The sequence below is a fragment of the Saccopteryx leptura genome, chromosome 2 (assembly GCF_036850995.1).
Source record: "Saccopteryx leptura isolate mSacLep1 chromosome 2, mSacLep1_pri_phased_curated, whole genome shotgun sequence".
Classification (NCBI taxonomy): domain Eukaryota; kingdom Metazoa; phylum Chordata; class Mammalia; order Chiroptera; family Emballonuridae; genus Saccopteryx; species Saccopteryx leptura.
The window spans coordinates 120,351,908-120,373,702 of record NC_089504.1 but is presented as its reverse complement, the minus strand read 5'-3'; the positions used below and the strand labels follow the sequence as shown (position 1 = coordinate 120,373,702).

The 21,795-nt window shown below is 35.2% G+C and overlaps 1 protein-coding gene across 1 annotated transcript in view; it reads right to left on the bottom strand.

Moving 5' to 3' along the window:
- Positions 1-17,318, bottom strand: part of EPYC (epiphycan) — a 48,142-nt gene extending 30,824 nt beyond the window's left edge. Inside the window, exons 1-2 of the mRNA XM_066365751.1 lie at positions 17,256-17,318; positions 14,744-14,921 (exon numbers count right to left, since the gene is read on the bottom strand). Of these exons, the coding sequence (XP_066221848.1) occupies positions 14,744-14,908 (165 nt within the window). The 5' untranslated portion in view covers positions 14,909-14,921; positions 17,256-17,318. The remainder of the gene's footprint in view (positions 1-14,743; positions 14,922-17,255) is intronic.
- Positions 17,319-21,795: the final 4,477 nt, after the last annotated feature.

Below are 21,795 nucleotides of genomic sequence, written 5' to 3'. Positions count from 1 at the left end.
AGTGATAAAGGCTTGCAAAATTTTACAAAGTTAGAAGCCTGACTTTATCTCTTAGAAGCAGAATTACCTTAAACAAATGTATTGGACTGTACTAAACTAAAATGCTAGCCTGAACCCTCTTATTGCTGCCAATATATTTTCTGTAGTCTCTGCATTCTCACTTGGTAACAGAAATATAATCAAAAGATTGTTCATGACCTTAAAACCAGAGCAAAAAACTAGGTAAGTCAGCTTTATAACAGAATAAGACAAAGGAAAGGCTGATTTTTTTTTTTCCTGAAGTTAGAAGTGGAGAGGCAGTCATACACACTTCCACATGCACCCGACCGGGATCCACCAGGGGGCAATGCTCTGCCCATCTGGGACGTTGCTCTGTTGCAGCCGGAGCCATTCTAGCACCTGAGGCAGGGGCCTTGGAGCCATCCTTAGCACTCAGGCTAACTTTGCTCCAATGGAGTCTTGGCTGCGAGAGGGAAAGAGAGAGGTAGAGAGGAAGGAGAGAGGGAAGGGTGGAGAAGCAGATGAGTACAGAAAAGGCTGATTTTTAAGGCTCAAAAACTTTAAAGTTGTTGCCTATCAAATGTTTTTTGCAGTCATTAGCATGATAGAAATCATTCTGCCAATAGGAGAAGGCTGCTAAATAATAGTTAACTGTTTTTGACGTTAGACTCTATAATCTTCCCTTTTTCTCTCAGTACCAAAATATATTGATCCTCTTGAATCTCCATTCTTTTTATGTTATAGATTCCATATATATATAGTAGAGGATTTTTGTCTTAAAATTCTTAGATTTTATTTCTTTCATATTTATGCCTTTTTAAAAATGTATTTTTTGTTGACCAATTGGTTTTAGAGAGAGAGAGAGAGAGAGAGAGGAAGGAGAGAAAGAGAAACACTGATTTATTGTTCTACCTATTTATGCATCCACTGGTTGATTCTTGTATGTGCCCAAACTAGAGATCAAGCCCACAACCTTGGCATATGGGAACAATGCTCCAACCCCCTGAGCTACTCAACCATATTTATGTCTTTAATCAGAGTTTTGATAACTCTCTCCAAAGAGAACTCACTTACAAAAATATTTGATCCAGTTGCAATATCTTTTAGATATGTTTTCTTCATTCTTTTCATGTGTTATATGTGAATAATATATACTTGCTAACATATCATTTTATATCATTTACCTCTTTAAAGCCCACATTGAATGTGAGCAGAGAGATTACATGACATCACTGTGATTACCCTTAGAGGACCACTTATCTGTATTGTACAATCTGATGGTGGTAACATTACCAAACAATAATTCTTGATTTCAGTGTCTATGTATGTGGACCTTAGCAAAAGCAGTTTAAGCCTCTCTGTTCCTAGCAAACTCTAGACAGGGTTTACTATAGTTTGTCTTAAGAGTGTTAGAATAAGAAATCTGTAGAATTAGGAAAGATTCAGTGAAAATTAGAAATCTTAAGGATGGCTAGGCAGGTCAAATCCAATCTTGCATTAGAAATTAGTGTAATTGGAGTTTGCCTAATACAAAAGTATGAGAATTTCTAAAAATTTTTTGAACAATGCTACTTTTGGCAAATTTATAATTTACTGATATATTTTTTAAATATGCCTGTATAGAAGATGCATAGAGAGGAGGAAGGGGACTATGTTAGAAAAACAAAGGTCCAGACTAGAAGGAAAAGAGAAGATACTCCTTTAGCACACAGTACTAGAGAAGTAAAAGGACCAGACTGGAAAGCATATTAAACTGGTTAAAGCAAAATAATAAATGACTCATCCTGAAAAAATAGCTGAGGAAAGACAAACACTAACACTGAGTCCCAACCCCGGAGATTCTGATTTCAATAATCTGGGTGTGACCTAGGCATTAGGATTCTTTAAAACTTTAGACATGATTCAAACATATGGCCAAGGTTAACTATCACACTAGAGGGAAAACTTATTTTGCAGAATGGGATGTTGGAAACAAAAATTGTAGTTAAGTCTTGTATTTTCAGACAGGAATACAGTAAAAGGGTTATTTCTCATTTGGCTCCTGAGGGCCACAAGCTTCAGAAACATTTACATCAGTGTCAGTTCGGGAATTTGCTGAGGTTGATTATTCAGCTGAAAAAAAATGGGAAGAGTGGAAACTCTCTGGGGGGTAAGTTTCACAAATTCCATAGCAGGAAAAAAGGGTAGAAGCTGTGGGACACAGTTTTCAGGATGGAGACTCCTCCACACAGGCTGAAGAAAAATTTTGCTCCCAATAAATGTCTGTCACTTGATAGACACAAATTCAATGCAGTATCAGGTTCCAGAAACTCAGGGCTGACAAAAAGTGGGACTTTAAAGGTTTTGAAAATGCCAACAACAACAGAAAGAAGCTTCACATAGACCTGGTAACTGGGCCTGCCAACATTGTACATTTAAAAACTGCTAGGAAACAGAAATATCTCAAATGCTGCCTTGAAATAAATGCCATAGCATTCAGGGTTGCTCATATACTAAGTGCATCAGAATAAACTCAGGGTTTGTTAAATCCCCCGATTACTGGGCTCTCCTCTAGAGTTTCTGATTCATTAAGTCTGGAGTGGGATCTGAGAATTTGAACTCCTGACAAGCTCCCAGGCAATGAGGGGACTGTCAGTTCAGGTACTGCACTTTGAGAGCAACTCCTCTAATAATGGTAAAATGTGCCATAATTTAACTCCTGGTTGGAAATGTCTCCAAACTGTGTTTGAGCTCAAAGTTTGCAGACTAGAAACAGTAAACACAAGCTAACCAACATCTGGATGGGGCTATACCAAGATTTTTTTCAACTTCTCACTTCCCAGTTACCACAGTCTCTTCTTAGGTCTCTGGCAGAACTATGTGCCAGTTTGGGGGCTATACTTTTGCTTAGAATAACTATTTTTAGGGACTCAGAAATTAACTTGTTCTTTACATCTGATGGGGGTTTGGGTCGGTGTTGTGAGAGTAATGTGTGCCATTAATACTTCATTCTCTTTACATATATTTATTGATTGGGGGAGGGAGAGAAAGAGAAATACCGATCTATTGTTCCATTTATTTATGCATTCATTGATTAATTCTTATATTTGCCCTGATAGGGGTTAGAATGTGCAGCGTTGGCCCATCGTAATGACACTCCCACCAACTGAGTACTGGTCCAGGGCCAATGCTGTACTCTCTTTAAACATCAAGGTCATGGGAGACTTAGTAATGAACTGATAAGAATTTGTGTGCCTCTGAAGAAAGTACAGCTGTATCTAGAAAAGTCCACTCAGTCTCCATTTATTAAAAGAATCTAGCCTGACCCAGGCACTAAGAATTCCGTGTAGCTGAGATGAAGCGGAAGGAAATGGCAAGGGCCATTTTGAACTATATATTCTTTGGCCCTTTAAATCACAAGGCAAGCAATTGTGTACTTCTACTGCAATCTCTTTGGATTTAAACAAGTTTAGACTTTCATTTGCAAGATTTGTTCATCTGTAATCTTGTGTTTTTCCCCAAACACTTCATGGAAATAAGGAAGCTATATATAAATTTGTGTCATCTTTGTTTCTGGAATTGTATTAGTAGAGAATAGTCACTTTGCATTTAATTTAATTGCAGAACATCTCCTAAGCTGTTATTAGATAATGTACCTTGATGTAATTTGAGGTAGAGCATAGACCTGAGAGTGAAAGGTCAATCTAGGTATGGAGAGGTGTTTGAGATCAATTCACGGATGCTCTCAGAATCATAGCAGAGCCTCTGGGCCCAACATTTACAAACTGCCAAAGAATATCTAAGCAGTCATTGGTATAGGTGTGTTCTCAGGAAGATATGAGCGTGACTGTCCAATTAATGAACTGATTTTCTCTCTCAGAGGTGAGAGCTATATTGAACATATTGGTTCAGCCTAGTGACTAGAGAAACCACCCCCCTGGGGGGGGGGGGTTGCAGCCTCTATTGGATCTCTTACCCTTCCTAGGGGAGGAAGAGTGACTAGGGTAATTGGTGAATGAAAGAAGGAACTAGGCCTAAGTGCTTCCGTCTTTCCTTTTGGGGGGAATAGCTTGCCCATTGAGAGCATGTGTTCTGTTTTGCTCCTCCATGCATTCACTAAGATTTACTGAGTCAGACACTGTTCTGAGCCCTGTGGTTGATTGACCTTGCTGGAGACTGGTGGATGACCTAGTCTATCTTTGGAGTTTTGTATTTGGAAGCTCATTGTTGCTGCAGCCCTAAACCATACATTTCAATCTAGATTTTATTAACAATTAGAAGGATATTTTTAACTCATTTGTCTGAGTCTCATTTTTGTCTCTCAATTGATTTTGAAGTTAAGTAGAGTATAAGAGGAGCATGTATCAGGTCCCTTAAAACCTAACACTTATTACCTAGAAAACTTCAATGTTACATATATCTATATGTGTTATATACTACAAAATGATATGCATTTTCTGTATATGTACCTGACTCTTGTTATAATGACAAATAATTAAAAATAAATAAGATGTAATATTGTAGAAAATATAATACAACATACTCTACATTATATATTGTATATAACAAGATATTATTGTACATACATATTTTATCTACATTTATCCAGATTTATTTTTTGTATGTTCATCTGATTATTTTTGTATATATTATAGCCTTGATTCGTGAGAGTAGCCTTAAATATTGCACAGAAAAGGTGATGGGTAAATGCATGAATGAAATAATTTATATCTTAGATTTGCTGTCAGGACTGTGACTGATGACAGATTTGGGGACATAATTTCTTATCATATATATGTATTTTATGACTAAACTCATTCAAACCTTATGTCCCAGTAGATAATTACAGATCTTATTTATAGTTGATTTTTTTTTACTTCCTCTATTGTATTGAAATTGTGTGTTTATAAGATAACTAGAGTAGGAAGTGCCAAGGACAAGAGCTAATTTGGTATAATCTACCAGTTTGTATTCCCGGCTTTTAGAAAAAGATTGGGAAGTGAATCTAAAGTGAACCCATGCCCAGTGGCATTAGCCTTCATTACAGCTCAAATGCCACCCCTTTCACGAAGACTTTCCTGGTCACCAGTGGGTAAGTTTCAGTGGCTGTTGATTGAATAGGTGATGATGGTAAAGCTAACATTTATTAAACATTGCTATGTGCCAAGCCATAATAAGTTAAACAGTTAAGAAGTTTCTTATTTAATTTTTTTTAATTTTTATTTATTTATTCATTTTAGAGGAGAGAGAGAGAGAGATTGAGAGAGAGAGAGAGAGAGAGAGAAGGGGTGAGCAGGAAGCTTCAACTCCCATATGTGCCTTGACCGGGCAAGCCCAGGGTTTTGAACCGGCAACCTCAGCATTCCAGGTCAACGCTTTATCCACTGCACCACCACAGGTCAGGCGTTTCTTATTTAATTTTACTAGGTATCTTATAAATATAAAGTTGAGTCTCAGAAGAGTTGTAGGATTGTCCAAGGCCACACAGTTGTTGTGACAGACCTAGGACTCACACAATGGCAGTCTGACTGCAGCGCCCATATCACTCAAAAACTGCTTCCCAAGTGTAGAATGGGTGCGTTCATGAGCAACACCCAAATCCAATGGTTTCTTGCACTACATTTGCAGTGTCTGCATTCATGGTTAAGTGCCATTGCTCAGGCAAATCCAGAACAAGAAGAAAACATTCTTGCTTATTTATTTACTTTGTTTAAGATCATCACTGTGCCAGCAAATTCCTAACCACTAAGCCCAGTTCTTTAGTCAATAATAGTTAAATGATAAGCTTCCCTTTCATTTTTTTAAAGGGATTTGAAATCCAGAAGGTTATCTGGATTTTCATTCCAGTATAGACTAAAGTTTTTTTTAAACAAAACAGAATTTTAATTTTATCTTTCTCCCAAATTGTCAAACTAGTTGATAATAACTCTTGTAGCTATACTATGCTGTTACCATTATATCAACATTTGGTTTTCAAACATATTGAAAGCCTCTGAGTTATTCAGCCTGTGTTACTAAAGAATATTTGTGGGTTTCATACACTGGCACACAAATATGTTAAGCTCAATGGAATTCTGCTTTAAACATAAATCTAATGCTCCAGTTAATTTTAAGTGATTCATATTAATTATCTAAAAGAATGAGACCATGAACACTGGCAATTAAGACTATCTTATTTTCAATTTTATCTTGAAAATGGATGAGGAAGAAATGTATTTGGCAAAGATTGCTCCACCTTGATATTTCTGACAAAGCAGCTCTCAGTTCAGCAGGATCAGCTTACCTCTTTCTCCCTTAAACACTTTGACAGCTAAGAGGGTTGCTTAGATATTATGTTCATTGTAATCACTTGAAAATTCTTGTTTTTCTGATTCCTAATAATCAAATTACTTAATTTCAAAGAAAAAAAACCTCAACATTGGACACAGCTAACAAAATGAAAGATTAAAGAGAAGAAGCAGAAAAATAATGGAGGCTTTTGCTGCCAAAGTCTCTCTGGTTTGGCATTAAAAGAGTCTGGTTTAAATTTTACACTGCATCTTACTAGCTGAATAACCTTGGGCAAAATTCTTATCCTCAATTACTCATAAAAATAATAATGGTAATAATAACAATCATGTCTTATTTCAAGGGATAGTTATGACAATTAACTTAGGTTTGTGGTCTCATAAATAATGTATAATACAAATTCAAACACAAACAAGTCACTGGCAAATACTGTCAAGTGTTCCTTTCATTTCTCCTGATGACCTTACATAATTGTATATTTTTGTTGATTTACATTTTTAAAGTTTTCAAATAGCTTAAACTAAGAATCAAATGCTTTACTACTTTTTATAAAAGAAGCATATGGAAAGCCAATCAGACAACCTTATTGAAAGCTCGTCAGCATAATTCTTACTGCCCGATATTCCAGATCATTTTCAGTGAAGAAGAATGAAGAGGAAGACTAACTTTTTTTTCATCATATCCTGTAAATAATATTTGATTCAGGTTGACTGACACTTTAATAAGTAACTTGAGCCTTGGTGGATTGGCTCAGTGGTAGATCATCGGCCTGGTGTGTGAAGGTCCCCAGTTCAATTCCTGGCCAGGGCACACAGGAGAAGCACCCATCTGCTTCTCCACCCTTCCCCCTCTCCTTTCTTTCTATCTCTCTCTTCTCTTTCCACAGCCAGGGCTCCATTGGAACAAAGTTGCCCAGGCACTGAGAAGGGCTCTGTAGCCTCCGCCTCAAGTGCTAAAATGGCTCAGGAGTAATTTAAAAAATTACAACAGAGTAATACCCCAAATGGACAGAGCATTTCCCCCTAGTGGGCTTGGAAGGTAGATCCCACTTGGGTGCATGCAGGAGTCTGTCTCTCTGCCTACCCACTTCTCACTTCAGAAAAATATAAAAAAACAAAACAAAACAAAACAAAGGTAACTTGAACAAGTTACTTTTTCCAATAAGAGAGGTTTTATATACAAATTATGTTTAAAACTTTAAAACATATTGTCTAACTTGACCAAAGTGAGACATAATTTCAAATATAAAAATAAAATTATTTATTGCATGTCTTCTATCACGAGAGGAAAATAATAGCAAAATTATTATTGATTTAATTACTTTTTGTTCAGAAAGGTAATTTTTGAGACAAACTATCCATTAGGATTAATAAAGTTTTATACGAATTTATTGTATTCAGATACCCTAATTTTAAGATCTTTTTTACATATCATTATCTAAACTAGACATTAATTTCTTTATTTTATTTATTTTTGTGTGTGTGACAGAGAGAGAAGGACAGATAGGGACAGACAGACAGGAAGGGAGAAAGATGAGAAGCATCAATTCTTCATTGTGGCACCTTAGTTGTTCATTGACTGCTTTCTTCTATGTACCTTGACCAGGGGGTTACAACAGAGCAAGTGACCCCTTGCTCAAACCAGTGACCTTGGGCTCAAGCCAGCAACCATGGGGTCATGTCTATGATCCCATACTCAAGTCAATGACCTTGCACTCAAGCCAGTGACCTCGAGTTTTTGAACCTGGGTCCTCTGCGTCCTAGTCTGATGCTCTATCCACTGTGCCACTGCCTGGTCAGGCTATACATTGATTTCTATAAATAGTTCAAAGTTTGTTTGATTCTACTTGAGTAATTTCTAATGTTACAGAGCATCAATATATATCATAAAATTATTTTGTATGGTACCATATCATAATAATGACAAAGTATAGAAATCACTGCTCAATTGTTAATTGATATAGCTGCCTTCACTGAGTTCTCTTCCATCCCTACAACTCCACAAAATTTAAATTTTATTCCTTTCATGAAGTCTGTAGCTTCTTCATCTATAAATGCTATTTTTAAAGGTGAATTTATTTATTTCAATGGCAGTTTTCTTCATAAGGATGGTTTTAAACTATCTAGCTACTTGTTCTCTCTATGAAAGAGAAAAGGTAGTCTTAATTTTAAAAACCAATAGTGAGTTATAGAATAGAAACATTCCTCATTTAAGAAATTTCCTATTGATAAATTATTATTAATATTTTTATTGTTATGTTTATTTAATTCTATTTCCATATCTACTTCAAAAATGTATCTGATGAGATGAAGATTACAGTAGAAGAAAGGCAAGGGAAGTAATAGGAAACCAGGGAAGATCAAAGGCAAAAATTAAGCTGTAGGATTAGGAGCAAAATGACAATCAAACTGAGCTACAAAATGTAGAGCATAGAAAACAAAACAAAGGAAAATTCCTCAAAAGTTGTAGTCCACTCTGAAACTGAGGCCTGAGAGAAAGGTGTCTACCACAGCCTCATGAAAAACATTGATTGAAATCATGAAAATGCTCTCCACACCATCCTACAGTAAATGCAATCAAGCATGCTCCATGGATTCGGTAGTATAGCTTTCTTGATGTTTCTTGAAGATTCAGAGACACTGCAAGCATAATTAACAAAAGTAGCCCTGGCCGGTTGGCTCAGCGGTAGAGCGTCGGCCTAGCGTGCGGAGGACCCGGGTTCGATTACCGGCCAGGGCACACAGGAGAAGCGCCCATTTGCTTCTCCACCCCTCCGCCGCGCTTTCCTCTCTGTTTCTCTCTTCCCCTCCCGCAGCCAAGGCTCCATTGGAGCAAAGATGGCCCGGGCGCTGGGGATGGCTCTGTGGCCTCTGCCTCAGGCGCTAGAGTGGCTCTGGTCGCAACATGGCGACACCCAGGATGGGCAGAGCATCGCCCCCTGGTGGGCAGAGCATCGCCCCTGGTGGGCGTGCCGGGTGGATCCCGGTCGGGCGCATGCGGGAGTCTGTCTGACTGTCTCTCCCTGTTTCCAGCTTCAGAAAAAAAAAAAAAAAAAAAAAAAAAAAACCAAAAGTAGCTATATAAGACTAAGGTAATATGGAATAGGTCTGAATGGAGCCAAGGAAATGTTACTGGAGGCATGGAAGGTCAATTTCTTCAGCAGAGTCACAGTTTTTCTGAGTAAAATTTTCTGGAGATATTATTAATGCACATGGATAATGTTTTTCTTAGACCTAAGAGAAATGGACAATCAATAACCCCCAGATTATACTATGAAAATGAAAACACCAAACACCTACCATGGTCAGAAACACAATCTCACTTTATGACACTCAAAGAACACTAAATTTTAAACTATGTAGTTTTCTGATAAACTCTTTAAGGTTACTAGCAATATGTTTTCTTGAATCCTAGACCACCAAATAAATGATATATATGGGGTGGGGCATAAGTAAGTTTACAGTTGTTCATATGGAGAATAATATAATAATTAATAAATAATAATACAAAAATAAATTGAGTTTTGTGTACTCACAACTATAAACCTACTTTTGCCCTACGCTGTATATATGCTGTATATTTGCCTATATACATATAATAAAATAACATATACACTTATATTATTGCCTATGACTAAGATATATGTTAGAGAATGCTGATTCACAATTATTCTTTGAAGTACAGGGGTCCTCAGGTTATTACACAGTTCTGTTCCTATGACAGTGACATAACCCAAAATTTGGTGTAAGACAAAACACACCCTAGCCTAAGTCATTTTCCTATCCTAACACAGTTGTAAAATCATAATCTAGAACATAAAAACACAACTAAGCCATAGGAAAAAAATATGGTGTATTCTGCAACGTGCAGCCAAACTAGTTCACCCACGTAGTCCTTAAGTACAATGCTAACAGTGTTAGCTGAAACACTCATGTCTCAACTTTTTAAAGATTTCATGGGAGTAAGCATTGTAAACTCAAAACATTGTATGTCGAGACTGTCTTAACCTGAAGACCCTCAGTTATGAGTTTTAAGCCATTCTTTCATAGTAATTAGATAACAGTCAGTTGTCTATAAAGGTTGCTTCTAGTTTACATTATTCACCCACAAAAGAATAAAGAATGGCTTTCTTCTCCTTAGGAGTGTTGGACCACTTGACATTTTGTTTAACTAAAACCAATATCAAGTCAAAAGGACAATTTGAAAAAAAGTTGAAAATGGAAACAGGTAACACAATCCTTTACTAACCTGCTGTAAATTATTTTCTGAGTGAGAAGATAACGTCACTATGATTACATCCTGTGCAACCTTAGTCAAGTTACTCACCTGCTTTTTGTCTCAATATTTTCATCTATTTATGGGAAATAACATTACTTCATAGTGTGTTGAGAGAAATAAAGAAGATAATACATGTGAAATGCATGGACTAGTCCCTGGCACATAATAAGTGCTCAATCAGGGTTAACTATAACTCATCAGAAAGCAAAAAAATCTATATTTGTTCTTATGGCTTATAATTACTTCTTATTTATACTACTAAAGTAAAATAAAAACTCAGTAAAAATTGCAACCATTTTGTGTTATATATACAAACAAATGTAACCCCTGGGTGATACCAAACATTATGGTAGAATTGCTGGGCCTAAAATCTGTTTCTAATATAAAACCCAGCAGTTCCTGGATATTCTAGCTCATCAGAAATCACATGTCATCAATCCGGAATACTATTACTTCCTATAATTTTCAAAAGCAGAAACAATTTCCTGACCCCTTACCACCACTAAGGAGGTAATAAATGTATTACCACTGGTAAAAATTAATAAAGCTCAATTGAGAATCTAAACCTGAGGATCAAGGGGGTAGTTTGGCTCACTGATCAGGTAGATCACTGGACTCATAAATGCATGCCTTACAACAGTAAATTCAAATTTGGTTTATAGAAAAAAAGTTTAATTATTACATTTTTATTAGTTTTCTATTGTTGCATAATAAGTTTCAGAAACTAAGCAGCTTAAAACTATACCTTTTTTTTTAACTCAGTTTCTGAGGGTCAGAAATCCATAGGTGGTCTGACTGAGTTCCTTCTTTATGGTCTCATGGATAAAAATGAAAGTGATGGCCAGGTCTGTGACTTCACATGGAACTTGGGGACTCTCATATCTATAGGACTGGGGTCCCTGTAAGCTTTCTGGCTGTCAACTTCTCTCAGCATCTAGAGACTTCTGCATTCTTGCTTTATGGACCCCTTTATCTTTAAAACCAGCAACAGTTTCCCTTGTGTTGAATCTCTCTCAAGCTTAAAACTTTGTTCTTAAATTCAAGACACAGATTTAAAGGTGTCATGAGTTCAGGTCAGGCTGACCAACATAATTTCCCTTTTAAATGAGATTATATGACATAATCTAATTATAGGAGTGATATCTAAATAAATTCATGATGCTAAGAATTATAAAGTTGGCCCTGGCATTTTGGCTTAGTGGGAGTGTAGGCCCAGTAAGTGGGCTTGATTCCCAGCCAGGGCACACAGGAGAAGCACCCATCTGCTTCTCCACCCTTCCCCCTCTTGCTTCTCTCTCTCTCTCTCTCTCTCTCTCTCTCTCTCTCTCTCTCCTACTCTCCTTTTGCAGCCATACCTCCATTGGAGCGAGGTAACCCTGGGCACTAAAAAATTGGCTACGGTCGCCAAAGAGCAAGAACCCCAGATGGGCAGAGCATCACCCCCTCGTGGGTTTGCCATGTGGATCCCAGTCAGGGCACATGCAGGAGTCTGTCTCTGCCTCCCCTCCCCTCCCTAAATAAAAAAAAGAATTATAAAGGGCATGTATAAACCAAGGTATGGGCCACTTAGGGGACATGTTAGAATTCTGCCTCACATATGTCAAAAAGCTTAAGGCTTAATCAATCATTCAAAGCCTAGACCAAAAAGTTTCACTCTATTGGACTAAGATCCCAAGTCTTAGAATTTATAAGAAAGAAACTGGCTTTGAAAGCATTGTTCAGTTATCTCATGAATTTACAATTTTAGAATGTAAATAGTCTTTTCCACAGGTAAAATAAAATTTAGGTTAAAACAAGCTGAACCATAGTCTTGATATTGGGAACAAAAAGTGATCCCATCAATTTTCATGTGCTTTATTTACCATCATTTTTTTCATCAAATATATCTTGTATGGATGTATTACCAGTGTTCATTCAAAAAGTGCCATATAAGATCAAGAACATGTGGAACTGCCCTTAATTTTAAAGAGATAACTATATTTGAGAATCAATTCACCCACTCACATGAATGGGTCTATTGGCTTCATTTTGTATCTTCTTATGAGAAATTTTATACCAGTTTCTTCTTTGTTTGTAAAACAATTTATTGATTGATTGATTTATTTATATTTAATTTATAAAGCAATTTATATTAACAATTTGTTAATATATAAGTTAAAGTTTTCAGAATTTTGTTACATCATCTTATTATATTGTTTTTTGGCTATTTTTTCATAGGTGGTAGCTGACTCGGTTGATTGAATTTTGCTACTGGATGAACCCTGTATTTTTAAAATCATGTATAATTTATGTCTTCAAATGTGTTGTATTATCACAGCACATATATATGTATATCTATATATATCATCTATCTATAAATTGGTTTTCTAATGTGACTTTACCACAAAGAATTGTTAAATCAAAGATGATTATATATTTCAGTCAACAACAGGGATTATCAGTGGCTCTCTGGCCCCCTCAGTTGCTAGGATTCTGAGTCTAGCTAGGCTAGTGTGAAAATCAGAGAAGTTTGCACGAAAGTCTAGGTAGGGTATGTAAGGATATGATGTCACATATTTGTTTCCTTAAAGGAAGATTGTTATTTCAGACTAAAAGAATACTGAGGAAAAGTTACATACTAAATCCTCTTTACAGAGCTGTATTTATTAGCTTAAAATTTTTTTGGTGGTAAGAAGCACTTCAGAGTCTCATGATATTGTTGGGATTTCCTGAACAGCAAAAGGCAACTTGACAACATGGAATGGTTTAAAGGAACTCTGCAAGGAGAGCTCATTGACTTCACAGTTTTGCCTAAGGCAGCCTTGGTTTCAAGAAGTATTTCCTCTATGGTGCATTTGGTGTTCTGAAGAGATAAGCAGTCCCTTGAATCTACTCCCCAGTCCTACTGAAAATAAGAGGATTCACTTATGGCCCTCACCAAACTTCTTTGGTTCTCTAAAATACATTTTGGTTAAATGACAAGTATATATTAAAAATTTAGTTTGGTAGGCACCTACAGATATGCATTGATATATATTTTTAAATATTTATGCAAAATGGAAAAAAGAAGCAGGGTAGATGACTTAGGGACTAGAAAATGTTTTTATTATACTCTATATTGAAGTATTAAGTTGGAGTTATAAAGATAAGTCAACAAGATTAGCTATTTATGTTCATAAATTTTTAACAGGATGTTTTCTTAACATAACAAAGCCATACAGGAAAATAAATCAAACAGGAAATATTAATAAATACTTATACAGTAGAATCATCATGTCCAATATGCAGAAGAAAAGTGATTTGTCAAGCCAAAAACTTTACTAGAAAATAGAAAAGAAAGAGAGAGGAAGAGGAGGTGGTGTGAAAACAATGGAAGACAAAAGAGAAAAAGATAGGGAGAGAAAAATAGAGGAAGTGATGAAGACTTGTGCAAACTATTGGACTGTATATTTCTGATTCTCATATTTCATAGGTCAACAGAAACAATAATGAAAATGTTTATATCTTCACAAAGTTCCATTCAAGTTAATACATATGTTTTTCTGTAATTATTATAAATTCTTAGTTATCAAAAGTAGTTATTCTAAGAAGACTTACACTTGAATGACTGCCTATGATGTAATTTTTCTTTTGGTTTATTTATACTTAATTAATTTTTGCCATTGTTGTACATTAATTACACCACAGCCTTTAAAGGTCTATTTGCTTTCTGATTCAGGAAAATTAATCTGTGCTCCTTAGTTATGTAAAAGCCTAGCATTTAATTAAGAACTTGTCATATTAGATTTATGAAATGTGGGCTGTGACCTTGCAAATGCCTCTACATTACTGCTGAGAAATAATCAGTCATTTAAAAAAGCACATTTTGTTCAGGAGTACAGTGGTATCTCAAACCATTGTCCTTTCTCTATATTCTTTTTATTTCCCAGCTTATTACATTCTCACATTTTCCCCCTTTACCACAAACTTCCCAAAGTTCTTTATCAATTCATATGTATTAGTTTACTTTTCCTTACTGACTATTGTTTTTCCTTCTAAGAAGATATAAAGGAAATAAAACTATAAGAAAGCCAAAGAGTGTGCCAATGTAATCTGTAATGTCTGGAGAAAAGGGTCATATGAAATTATTAAGACAGAACATCTCAATTTATAAATAAGCAAAAATCTGTTTAAAGAGAACAATCCCCAATAACTCCTTATACAATGCTTTTAAAAGTACCTCAGCTTGACCGATAGGTATGTTTTCATAGTTGTATAAATTATCCAGGTCCTCCAAGGTGGCATCATAAGTTTCTGAGTCATAGTTGATGGGCTCTAAAGTTGGAGCAGTCACAGCAGCATCAAAGATGACAAGTCCCAAAACAAGTCTTGCTAATGCTTTCATTTTTCAAACTTTCCTAATTATAAAATATTAAAATGCATAAATATTTAATTGATAATCACTTATGAATTGTTTGCACTGCACAAGAATGACAGATAAATCAATGTCAATAGTGAGAAATTCGAGCTAGCAGCTTTCTTTACATGGATAATTTATAAACATCACACAAGAAATTGTAAGGTTTCTGATGACTATTGATCCCAGATATTCAAATTAAAACATAACCCTATCCACATTTTTATAGTAGATACTGTAATTACAGTGGAATTGATTTAATTTTTTAAGAAAACATGGAGAAACACAGAAAAACTGTGATATATATATTCAAAAAAGCCTGTATTATTAAGCATGAACTATTTCATCCACTCAGGAACATAAAGATTATGATGCTGGCCATGCTGGTGATGCTGATGTTGCTGATGACGCAGACGGTGCTGTAGCTGTCACTCTTTTACAGATGGGAAAACCGAGACAGAATCGGCTGGTAACACAAATACAACTCATAACTGTTTTTTATACATTCAAGCCTAGGATCTTTTCAAACAAGACAATAAAGACTTTTTTTTTTCTTTTTACTTCTTTGTTGCCTCTGGGTATTATTAAAATATTGATTATTTAATATGTACATGTATAACGCTTCATGCAATATTTTTCAAACCTTGTTATTAACTAAACAAAACAGAACAGAGAGCTATTTTTCCTATAATCCTTAGTGTTTTATTTCAATTCTTAATAGCTATCTAAGGTTTAAACTCAGAATCAATAGGAACACATGTATGAAAGGCACTGTTTGGCAAGATCCCTTAGGGAAAATTTTGTACACATACAGGAACAAAGATATCTTTTGGTTTGTAATTCTGTAATAAGCACAATTTTTATTTTCCATGATAACATCATGCTTGTGGGATTTAATCAAGATCTTATGATTTTCATTATTTCAGTTTTATATATACTCCTTTAGACACATTTTAGTTCATAATAAAAAGTCTTGTGTTTAATTTTAAATATTTAAGTCGGGCCTATCAAAAATGTTACCTAGCAATTATTTGTTGAGGAAGCAAAGTATTTGTAAAGCTTTTTATCAAAGATGTCTAATTTTAAAAGTTTTGCATTTTGTATACACTTCCTGGGTTTTCTTTAAAAACAGTTCATATGGTATTTGTACGTGTATGCACCCATGCAAAAGGGAATTCATAGTAAACATTGCTTTTAAACTTGAATGCACTGGCAGACAAACTGACCTTCAGTTACTTGAAAGAAAGTCTTTATGAAGCAGGTTTAGGCAGAAGGATATGAAATTCTCCTGAGAATAAGAAGCAGTACAAGGAGCTCCTTTTTATCCCCTTCTATGCTTTCTTCAAATAAATTTTTTATTCACATTGGATAAACTGAGCCTCTGTTTTACCTGTCTTTGAAGAGATCTTTGCAGGACTTCAGATTTGGAACTGTTTTATGCAATTACTAACAAAGTCTTACTTAATAAAACAGTGTGATTCGCAAATATTTCAGAAGCCATTCTTCTGTATTCAAGTGGAAAGCATTAACAGTGGTCATCCCCTAATTAAAATAAATATATCTATATATTTTTGTACATTTCTGGCAACTTGCGTTGTTCAAAGAAAGTATGTACTTGCTGTTTTTATTTTGCTTTATATTCTATATTTGATTATAAATGTCTACATATTAGAGTTTACCTGCATTTGTGATATCCTCTAAAGTTACCAGCAATAAGGCAGTCTGTGTGATTTTAGGAATATCAAGAACACATATCCATGTTTAGTTTAAAAACTAAGTTTTTTTTTTTCAAGTAATTTTATTACTATTTAATGTAGTGTCTTTGTTAAAACTTTGAAATTGTCCACTTGACTCCATTTCATAGTATTTGGAAAATGTATGTTTATATAAAACTTTAAAATATATAACTCAAAAAATTATTTTAAATGTATAATTCTAGTGTGATAATTATATATTTTAACACCTGAAATCTCATCATTTTCTTTTTTTGCATATTTCAATCAATAACAATCAATAGTGCCTGTTTATACTGGCAAAGAATGTGGTCTGTCAGGGAACTTCATTTAAGAAATATATTGGAAACTGCTATAATTTTATTGGCATCTGTCATGACTATTGAAATCAACTATTTTGCTGAATGCTATTAATTCCTAAGCTAACTCGGAATTTTGGATTTTCCAAGAATAATATAAATATAAACATAGAGAAATACAATCCAATCCACTGAATCAAAGTTCACCATGAGACATTAAAGCAATTTGAATTATTTTTTTAAGGTTGTTATAGTAGGAAAAAAGGTCTCTAACCCAAGGAGAAAGCAAGTGTAAAAACTTACCTTTGGCTCCTACTTGGTGAAATGACACGAAGTGACTGAGGACACAGAGCCAGTGGTATTTGCCCCTGACCAATGGTTGTGAATTCTGGTCTGTGGGAGGTGGAATTTGTAACACTCAATTTTCTGTTTAGAAAAGCTAACCTTGGGAAATGCTGCTCAGTCTTTAAAAACCACAAACTACTTTATAGTCACGCAAATTAAGCAGTAGAATCCAAATTACACAGTATATAAAGCTCTTAAAATTATGTTAAAGGAGTTATAATTGCCGATGTGTCACCTTAAAATTTTAAATGAAAATTTGGTTTTAGTATATCTCATCTGTAACAAATCCATCAATTAAGAAGTTAATGTATGCATTGATATTATACATGGATATTTCAAAAATAATTTAACAAGAAATAATTTTCTTAAACCTTGCATGTCTTGAATTGCTTTCTTTACTTTTTATTAATCTTAACTGAAATTTAGTAAATATTGCAAAGTCTTATGTGTTTAATGTTTGGCAGGTAATATATATATTCAATAATCCAAATTATTTTGGCTGCTTAAAATGGTTTGAGAGAAATAAAACAATGAAACTTGCATGAATATTTTCAAAAAATATGTCCATAAATAATCATAAATATGATCTGAATGTTTTTTGGGGAAAAAAAAATCACATTTTCCTTTCTTTTATCTATCAGAGCCAAACTAATCAAATTACATTTAAAAACTTTTTTATAATATGAGATTTATTTTAGGTTCTTGGAACCTGACATGGTTTGTGACACTGAGTTTTATTACAGGTGTAAAGATAAAATATATTTGTATTAAATTTCATTCTCACTTCCATTTTCATTCTAGAGAAGAATGAGACTGTGTTCTGTATTCTGGTATGCTTTACATAAACCTAGATGTCTGCTTCTCACCTGTGCATCAGAGATGCCCTCCATGCCCAGAAGTGAATACTGCATTAAATTCTGAAAGCAGGTTTGATCCTTGGCAAATTGATTGAGTGAAACTCTCACTGTCCTATCTGCTTCCCTCTCATCTATTCAGGACACCGAGTCATTATCCCCACCATCCACACCTGTTTCCAAATGACTTGTTCTCACTCTGTATTATTTTTCTCGAGACTAATTTTATCTGTAACAGAATCAGTGATACTAGGTAAAATACCAAGTCTACCAAGATTTCTCAAGCAAGAGAGAAGCCATCTTGAAGGTAGGGACTTCTTCCTGGCACCTCACCACATCATACAGGGGTTACTTTAAGAAACATTTCTGAAAAGGGTCCTGAATCAAAGTTCTTTTGCTGGCTCCCTTTAGCAGCAATGTCTTCCACTATGTATTAGAGTATTTTATATAAAATATATTGTTGAGTCTCTCAACACATTTTCAATCAGAGTCATTATCACTATGTATTCACAAATGAGTAAACTGACACTCAAATATTAAATTATCCAGTGTCATGTGACACAAAGAGTAAACCAAATCAGGTCAAGTTTGCAGATGTTACTGAGCAGTGGTATCTCTAAGTTTCTTAGATTCTAAGGCTGTTTAACTGTCACTAGTTTTTAAACTCTTTCCAATGCTTTAGAATAAAAATAGATGAATAGAAGATACATAACATCGCTTCTTCCTGCATTATTTAATCTAGTACTCTGCGCATTGGCAGAGAGGTCATCTGCCAGGCCCTTGCTTTCTGAAGAGTTCCAGCTGAACCTGTAAGACTCTAGAACAAGAAATAACATTTTTCCACTACCCTTTCTACAGTCTGGCTAAACCTCTAAGATTCTATTTCCAAAAACAACACTTTTACACTAACCTTTGAACTATTGGTGTTTAAAAGATGTCTTCCTTAGGCTTCAGAACACTCTACTAATGTAGTTGTTTTTTGACAACTTAATAATCAAATTATTTATCTTAATACAGGATTGAAAGTAGAAATGATCATTCCTGAGTTTCCTTCTAAACAATAGTCCTTTCATCTTTCTTTATAAAAACAGACAATTATAAAAATAATTTCTCTTGATCTTATGTGGACCCTCTCCAATATTTCAAAATCTATTTTGAAATGTGGGAGCTCGAATTTGTAACAATCTCAGGAGGACCTAATCTCTGTTGAACAGTAAGGAAGGATTAGTTACCAGTTCCAGCCTTTCTTATCCCTGGTAAATATCTTTTAGTTTCATGATAATTTTCTTAATAGTGAACTTGGTTACTGGACACCCTCAAGGGATCAGTTATTAAAACTAGTTGCATTACCTAGTAAATGAGGCTTTGTGGCTTTATCTTTTTATGCCCCCAAACATTTTACAAATCCTTTTGGCTAACACTCTTTATAGAATTAACTAAATACTATCCTGCTTGTCTAAGCAGAATTAATTTAAAACAGAATGGTTGTATCTTAATGATTGCTTTCTCTATGCCCTGTAGCAGTTGTGAACAGAGAGGAGTGGTCACTCTGACAGGTCTCTGCTGTCTGTCTTTGTCCCCAGCCCCAAAAGGCCACATCTGCAAGAGCTACAGGAAGTTATAGCTATCTAGCCCTATTAATTATAAGAAATAAAATTATTCCCTGAAATGTTTAGCTAACTTCCTGTGTAGAATCCCCATGTTGCTTCTGAGACCTACTCATCAGAAGTCCATAAGACCCGGTCTTCCAGTATCATCATAAACCCACTGTGTGGTCTGTGATCTCTAATCTTATCCAGTCTTCTCCTCCAGAATCTTTTAAGCCTGCTCTGCAAAATTAAAACTCTCTTTTGTCCTTAGTTTCTTTTGGAAAATTTGCATTTGTTTCCTTTACTTTTCAAGAATCTGGCTATGTCCTGACAAAGGTTTTCTAATGTTTCAATGTAGTGGCTCTTTTCTCTTCTTCATTCCCATAACTCAAAGACAGAGGGGTTTTTCTTGCTCTACATTTTCTCCTTTAAACGACTTTTTCTCTTTACTCTTTCAAAAACTTTATTCATTCTGAAATGCATCACTTTTGGCTTAATCATCTATAACTTCTTCTCTATCATATTAACTCTACTTATTGGTAACTTTCATTCATGGCTCACTCATACCCTCTACTCATACCCCAGTCATTATTTCCAATGATGTTAACCTCCATTTACATAATCAATTTATCATGGTGATCTGGCAGTTGCTTTGTTTATTTATTTGTTTAATTTATTTAATTTTAATTTTTTTTTTATGAGAGAAGAGTAGATAGTTAGGAAGACTCCCACATGCACCCCAACTGGGATCCATCTGGTAATCCCACTGGAGCCAATGCTTGAATACCAAGCTATTTTTAGTGCCTGAGATTGGTGCCCTCCAACAGAGCCATCCTCAATGCCCGGGGCCATGCTTGAACCAATCAAGCAATGGCTATGGGAGGGGACAGAAAGGGGAGAAGAAGGGAGGAAGAAACAGATAGTTGCTTCTCCTGTGTGCCTTAAGAATCGAACCTGGGATGTCCACACACTGGGTGGAAACTATTCATTGAGCTATCAACCAGGGCCATCTTTATTTTTTTTATGTAAAGTTACCACCTTCCTACCCACTCACTGATATTGTCATGGCCTTCAGCTTGTTGTCACCAGCTATAACAACCCTACTAGTGGAATATTGTTTTTATCTCATGAGACCTTCATTTTTATAGACTCCATCATGTTTTTATTATTCATTAATCTCCTATTTCCAAATCCCTTCTTAGCTTTAGATTTGATAAGCCATTCACATAATTTTCTTTTAAGCTCTTTCTGCTCTCTATCATACCTGGAAAAACCTCAACTTCTATTGAACTCAACTTCCAATTTTCTTTTCTCCTGCATCTGGGAAGCTTGTATTTTATTAGCAAAATCACATACAATGATGATTAGTGTGACTTTAAATTTTTAAAGATAAATTTTGACCCCAGTCAGCTGATCTACTGCTACTTCTCAGGTAGAGTCTCTGCTCAACACTCTAAGATGACTATTTTATAACATTTCTATTGTCTTCAAACCTCCTATATTCTTTTTCTCCTCACTGAAAGTCATCAGAGTGATGGTAGAAGTCATCAAAGAAATATTCCATTAACTTTTCACTGCCAAGTCCACCAGCATGTAGATGCATCTTTGTTCTCCCTTCTATGACTACGAAAATAAAAATAATTTAAATTCCCAAATGATACCTAGGATCATATTCCCTTTCCTCTTCTCAAGGTTTATGGTTCATTAATAATCTCCTCCCTTTCAGTATCTCTTTATTAGGTCAATATTCTATGTACAGATACATATGCTCTGGACCAGGGGTCCCCAAACTTTTTACACAGGGGGCCAGTTCACTGTCCCTCAGACCATTGGAGGGCTGGATTATATAAAAAAAACTATGAACAAATCCCTATGCATACTGCACATATCTTATTTTAAAGTAAAAAAACAAAACGGGAACAAATACAATATTTAAAATAAAGAGCAAGTAAATTTAAATCAACAAACTGACCAGTATTTCAATGGGAACTGTGCTCCTCTCACTGACCACCAATGAAAGAGGTGCCCCTTCCGGAAGTGCGGAGGGAGCCGGAT